A 7500-nucleotide genomic window follows, 5' to 3' on the forward strand; every position below is an offset into this window, starting at 1 on the left:
GCCTCATCGCTGAACGGTGAATGAACACATTTCGAACCGAACACTGATTTTGGTAATAAAATTCAATGATTTGCAAGCGTTGCTCGTTAGTAAGTCTATTCATGATGAAATGTCAAAGCATACTGAGCATCTTTCTCTTTGACACCATGTCTGAAATCCCACGTGATCTGTCAAATACTAATGCATGAAAATCCTAACCTCAAAAAAATCACCCTTTATATTTGCAGGGCTAAGTGTTTGGACGACTACCTCATTCCACAAATCGTCCCTAAACCGGGCATATTTACCGACCATATCAATGTGAGGCTCAAATGAAAGGTATTAGCGAATAGAGCACGAAATTGATACCCACTTTGGGTGTCTACCTTTTCCCCAATAACACCCCACAAACAACAATTATTTACTGACCATCGCAATATGGAGCCAAATAAAGGTATTTGGGAGTATAATACGAATTTACGGATCATGGTAATATGTGGCTCAAATGAAGGTATTAAAGATTTGAAAACTAATTTAATAAACAATTTTGGGGCCAAGTGTTTGGGGACGCCTCATTCTATAAACTCCCCTTAGACCAATGGCAATATGGGTGTTGAGTCATACGCCTTTTTATAAACACCATTTCCAACAGGGTTCTTTGTTTTTTTGCCAAATCTGGTAAATACGCACAACAAAACATAGAACACAATGCAATTGGCTAGATACCAACAACACCAGCGCAACTAAAAGCGACAAATAAGAAGAATCGAGAACAATTTGTAGTTTTCTGATCCCGTTTACTTTAGAAGTTTTTTTTTGCTAAAATAGGCAGTAAACCTGCTTTATATTTTTTGGTAACGACACTTGCTCATTTGTAGTCAAGAATGAAAGTCAATCTCTTTTTTTGAAATAAATTGAAATATATGTTGAAGTATAAAAATATCGGTTTTATTTTTTCGAAAGCAATTTTGCAATCAACAAAAGGATAAGAAAAAGCTCTCATCCTCACCATAGGTCCTTCGAACCGGATTCTTCAAAAAGCATAAAAGAATCATGTCTCTCGGAGACAACTCCGTTGAGGACATGGATTTACAGACACCCCCACATGGTACTAATAAAAACTCGATCCGCATCAAGGAATTGCATCGTGACAACATTGTGAAACTCATTATCAAAGATGGAAGCAATCTTAATGCGTACAACAATTTATCAATTCATCAACTGGAGGTAAAATTGTCGTTGCTGGAACGTCGTCTAGAGTCGTTTGAAACTGTTCAAGGTCAGCTGGAAATTCTTGACGAGTCTCAATTCGCTTCAGACCACCGATCTTTATTTGAAGAGGCTTATTTTAACATAAAATCGCTTATTTTGGAGCGCATTTCACATCTTCGATTGAATATAAGCGAACCATCAATGTCTAGCACACGTGTACTTACGTCGTCTTTTCCACAGCCGTCACGGCCAACGTTGCCTCCATTGCAGCTGTCAAAGTTCAGTGGAGATTACACCACATGGTCTGATTTTTATAATATGTTTTGTTTGCTTGTCCACGACAATGCTGATCTGTCAACAATATCAAAATTTCAGTACTTACGTTCATGTCTTACAGATGAAGCAGCCAGATTGGTGCAAGCATTGGAGATGACCCCGCAAAACTATGAAGAAGCACTGCAAATTCTAAGACTTCGGTACGACAACAAACGTTTTATATTTCAATCCCACATTGAGAAGATATTCTCAATTAAGCAGTCGTCCAATCCCACTGTCCATGAAGTGCGCGATTTCATCGACTCTGCAAACGCCAATTTAAGAGCACTGCTATCAATTGCCTCAAAAGATCAAATTTCGAATGGAATTTTATTGCATATGATGGTGTCCAAACTTGATGCAGACACTCAGGCAAAATGGGAAGAAGAAATTTTCACCAATTGGGACAATGGCGAAATATCAGAAGAACTTGAACTTCCAGAATTAAAAGATCTTGCTTCGTTCCTCGAGAGGAAATGTAAGAGTTTGGATTTAATTGGAAGCAGCATAACAAAACAACAATCACCGTACGCACGAAATCAAAATCGTAATACATCATTTCCATCAAAAAAGCGAGCAGCCTCTTCTTTTCTCGCCTCAAATTCGTCGAACCATTGTTGTTTTTGTAAGACATCCCCCACTCACAACCCATTCCACTGCCGTAAGTTTATTGAAATGAATGAACTAGAAAGATTTCGTACGGTAAAAAACCTTAAGCTGTGCTTAAATTGTCTTGGAGCTAACCATATCGCCGCCAATTGTCCGTCTACGAACAGATGTCAACATTGTAACACCTCACACCACACGTTATTGCACAAATCAAATAATCCATCACCTACTGCCAAACCACCAGCACTATCGCCACCACAGCCTCTGTCGTCGCCTGCTCACCCGCAACCATCAAATACAGCAAACAGTGTAGAGTTCACGCAGCCAACTTCGCTTCACGCCTCAGAAGAAGATAGTACCGTTATACTCGGAACAGCACGGGTAGAGTTGACGTCATCAAAAGGTAGATCAATAGTAGCACGCGCCCTGTTAGATTCAGGGTCACAATTACATTTTGTCACAGAACATATTGCACAATACTTACGAGTACCTCGCAAAAAGATAATAATGGAAGTACGAGGAATAGGAGAGGGAGAAACTAGAGTTTTTGGCAACAGTGTTTTTGTTATTAAGTCGCTCAACTCCAACTTTTCACCAACCATCAACGCCACCATAATTCCATCGATAACGTCGTACCAACCGCAGACGACACTGGACATTAAAAGTTGGATTATTCCAGGTAATATAAAGTTGGCCGTTAACTCATTTAATTTGCCAGGGCCTATAGACTTGCTCATTGGGGCTGAGTTATTTTTCGACTTGTTACTCGTAGGACAAATCAAATCTGACAACAAACCAACACTACAAAAAACAAAGCTAGGCTGGATTGTGGCTGGCCCTTTGTACAAAAAACAACAACAATTCATCGCAAGCACTGAATCAGTTGTGCATTCTTCTTTGCTCTCTACTTCTTTAAAACCAAATTCACTACGTTCAGATGACAACATAGCAACACAAGTTCCACCATCCACAAAGATCACGTCACAACAAAGATCAGCTGACTCATTTTCATTTGTTTGTTTTAATGTTTCTTCACAGCCAACGTACAACTGCTTGCAGATGAAAGAGGAATCGATGTTAGACACAATTTTGGAGCGATTTTGGAAAATCGAAGAATGCCCCCAATCATATCAACAAAGCCTAACAGACGAAGAGGAGGAATGCGAACGACTATTTAAAAAAACTACATCCAGGTGTCCAAAAAGTAACAAATTCATTGTGCGATTGCCATTCAAGGTAAGCAAACCAGCACTGGGTGCATCTTTTGGAATATCACAGCGTCGTTTATTTGCCGTAGAAAAGAAATTGCAAAGCAACGCAGACTTGCAAAGCGAATACGGAAATTTTATTCGTGAGTATATAAATCTGCAACACATGGAAGAAACCTTCCCCACCGGTGATGTTACTTTCAATTATATCCCACATCATTGTGTAACCAAACCGGACAGTTCGACAACAAGACTACGAGTTGTTTTTGATGCGTCTTGTCGAACTGCTAATGGAGTGTCACTCAATAACATTTTAAGAGTAGGACCCACTTTGCAAGAGGACATATTTGCCATTTTGACTAGATTCCGCTTTCATAAATTTGCGCTGGTTGCTGATATCACCAAAATGTATCGGCAGGTGCTGGTGGATGAGAGGGATTGTCTATGGCAATGTATTCTATGGAGAAATTCTCCCAATGATCCCTTATCGTCATATAAATTAAAAACATTAACATACGGCACAAGCTGTGCGCCATATTTGGCAGTTAAATGCCTTCAAGAACTGGCTAAACAAGAATCATCGAACTTCCCTGTTGGGTCAAAGGTTACCCTTCGAGATTTTTACGTGGACAATCTTATGACAGGTGGGAACACGATTGAGGAGGCAATCAACATAAAACAAGAGGTATCGGCCTTGTTGCAAAAGGGTGGCTTTTTCCTTCGAAAATTTGCTGCAAATAATGAGAAAATCATATCAGATGTTCGAGAAGAGGATCGGGAAGAAATTGTCAAGGTAGACGACACACAATTTGTTAAGACGCTAGGTCTTAGATGGTCACCACATGAGGAGTTTTCAGTTACTCATACTATAACACTGATGGTATTGGAAAACGAGTTACAAAACGAGTTATTTTGTCAGATATGGCCAAATTATTTGACCCTTTAGGGCTTGTGAATCCTATAGTAGTGAGATGCAAAATGCTGCTGCAAAATATTTGGTCCCTTAAAATTCATTGGGACGAAACAGTTCCACAAGACGTATTTATAGAATGGGATGATATCAGACACCAACTATTTCTGGCAGCTCAAATTAAAATACCTAGGTTTGTAATTTTTAACAATTCAACATACATTCATGGTTTTGCAGATGCCAGCATGAAAGCATACGGAGCGTGTATTTACATCGTCACAAGGGATTCTGGAAGCGTCGCATCATCGCTTTTATGTGCCAAATCAAGAGTGGCCCCATTAAAACGCATTACTCTGCCCCGACTGGAGCTCTGCGCTGCAGTGCTATTAACAGAGTTCTTGAATACTGCACTGTGCACTTTTCCTACGTCTGCACAAAATATAGTGTGCTGGTCGGACTCTACAATAGCATTGTGCTGGATTGCGGGGGATTCTTCTCGCTGGAACGCGTTTGTATCGAATCGTGCTAGAAAAATTCAAGAAGGTAGTTCAGGCATTCAATGGCGTCATGTGCCCTCCGAATTCAACCCAGCAGACATCGTATCACGTGGTGCAACAGCTTCAACACTAACTGAGACCAATTTGTGGTTTCATGGGCCAGATTTTATTACGCAAGATTTCAACTCGTGGCCTCCTGTTATTTTGGAACATTCTGAAGAAGCCACATGCGAGGCAAAGAAGGAAAAATCGGTATTTATACCATTTAAAACAGATGACTTCATCGCTAATCATAAATACGTCAATAATTATGGAAAAATGCTTCGAATTCTTGCCTACGTATCACGTTTTACAAGTAAAATTCGCAAAAGGGAAATACCCACTGGACCAATAGAGGTAATTGAACTTGATGAATCACTTAAATTAATATGTCGTATCATCCAGGCAAGTCATTTTGCTGATGAACTTCGTAGCCTTCATTTTAATAAGCAAATTGACCGTCGTTCGAAGCTCTCGCAATTGTCACCATTTATTCACAACGGAATTATAAGAGTTGGTGGACGACTTTCAAATTCCAGCTTACCTTTTTCTGCGAAACACCCAATCGTTCTGCCGGCTTCACATGTATTTGTATACACAATCATTCGTCACCTTCACTGTCAACATCTACATGCAGGTGTGCTGACTCTCCACAACATTATTCGAGAAAGCCTATGGATAATAAACGCAAAGCGCACAATTCGACGAGTTCTCCATAACTGCATAATCTGTTATAGATGTCGCCCGCTAACAGAATGTCAGGTAATGGGAGCACTCCCCAAAGCAAGAGTACACCCCTCGCACCCCTTTTCCATAACTGGAGTTGACTATTGTGGTCCATTTCAAATAACACAAAAAATAAGAGGAAGAGCTCCTATTAAGGTCTATATCGCTGTATTCATTTGCTTCTCTGTTAAAGCAGTTCATCTCGAACTTGTACCAGGCCTCACAACAGACGAATTTCTAGCAGCACTAAAAAGATTTATATCGCGGAGAGGATTTTGTCGCACAATTTTTTCTGATAACGCAACCAACTTTGTTGGCGCTAACTGAGAATTAAAGGATCTCCTAAAATTATTCGTAACAAACGAACACAATCAAAAGGTTCAAGAAAATTGCCGATCGTTGGGTATAGAATGGAAATTTATTCCACCGCGCTCCCCTCACTTTGGAGGGCTTTGGGAAAGCGCGGTCAAAAATGCTAAATACTACTTACGAAGAGCTGTTGGTGAGCATATTTTAACATTTGATGAGCTACACACAATAACATGCCAAGCGGAAGCTATTATTAACAGCCGGCCTTTGACACCAATATCTAGCGATCCAAATGATCTTCGGCCTCTGACACCAGCGCACTTTTTGGTTGGTCGACCATTAACAACCATACCGGAACCGTCAACAACTAGTGAAAACCCGTCATCGTTAAAGGCTTACCATATTTTAAGATGGATTCAACAACAATTTTGGGACCGTTGGCGTCACGAATATTTAAATTCAATCCAACAAAAGGCAAAATGGTCTAACATTCAAACCAATCTACAAATAAACGATCTCGTTCTTATAAGAGAAGAAACTACACCACCCCTTAAATGGCCAATTGGAAGAATTGTGGATACTCATCCTGGAAATGACGGGTTCGTACGAGTCGCGACAGTCCGAACTGCTGATGGTACATATAAAAGAGCAGTAGCTAAATTGTGCAAACTCCCTATTGATCTTGCAGAGACCAATTTTGAAAGCGTAGCTTTCAAGGGGGGAGAATGTTGAGTCATACGCCTTTTTATAAACACCATTTCCAACAGGGTTCTTTGATTTTTTGCCAAATCTGGTAAATACGCACAACAAAACATAGAACACAATGCAATTGGCTAGATACCAACAACACCAGCGCAACTAAAAGCGACAAATAAGAAGAATCGAGAACAATTTGTAGTTTTCTGATCCCGTTTACTTTAGAAGTTTTTTTTTTGCTAAAATAGGCAGTAAACCTGCTTTATATTTTTTGGTAACGACACTTGCTCATTTGTAGTCAAGAATGAAAGTCAATCTCTTTTTTTGAAATAAATTGAAATATATGTTGAAGTATAAAAATATCGGTTTTATTTTTTTCGAAAGCAATTTTGCAATCAACAAAAGGATAAGAAAAAGCTCTCATCCTCACCAATGGGGTTTAAAAAATGGTTTTTGAAGGTAGAGCAAGATGCTGATCCTGCAATGGAATCTCAACAGGTAGAGCACGCTGCTAATACTTTTTCAGGGCTAACTGTCTGGGGGACCACCTCACCCCAGAAAACATCCCTAAATTGGACATACGTATTTATCGATTTTGGGGCTCAAATGAAAGATATTTGGGAGTAGGGCACGAAATTCATATCAACTTTCGGGATCACGTTTCTGGGGGTTCACACCACTCCCCTAACCCACCTACCGCCTCCCTGTGGCACTTCCCACTACCAATATCCATATGAGAATATCGGGCTCCAATAAAGTCTTTTAAGCTAAAATAAGTCTTTAACATCAAAACTTAAATGACCATAAACCCTCCAAGCGAATTCATAGACGAATAAAGATCATATGGAATTCAGATAAAGGCATTTATATTGTTATACTGTTTCTCAAGCTATATACACATACTATTTCTGTAGTATGGTATTTCACTAAAAGCTCTTTAGTTGTCAAAAATAAATATTCGAAGGACATTTTTGTTCCATATAAAGTAAAAGAAGACGCA

General features: G+C 39.6%; 1 protein-coding gene across 1 annotated transcript; it reads left to right on the plus strand.

The window, feature by feature from the left end:
- Window positions 1–1192: 1192 nt before the first annotated feature.
- On the plus strand, window positions 1193–4281 carry LOC131997178 (uncharacterized). The gene is made up of 2 exons (XM_059367709.1): window positions 1193–1206; window positions 1589–4281. The coding sequence occupies exon 2, from the start codon at window positions 1621–1623 to the stop codon at window positions 4267–4269; it is 2649 nt and encodes an 882-aa protein (XP_059223692.1). The 5' UTR covers window positions 1193–1206; window positions 1589–1620; the 3' UTR covers window positions 4270–4281.
- The last annotated feature ends 3219 nt before the right edge of the window (window positions 4282–7500 follow it).

The sequence above is a fragment of the Stomoxys calcitrans genome, chromosome 1 (genome assembly GCF_963082655.1).
Source record: "Stomoxys calcitrans chromosome 1, idStoCalc2.1, whole genome shotgun sequence".
NCBI classification, from domain to species: Eukaryota; Metazoa; Arthropoda; class Insecta; order Diptera; family Muscidae; genus Stomoxys; species Stomoxys calcitrans.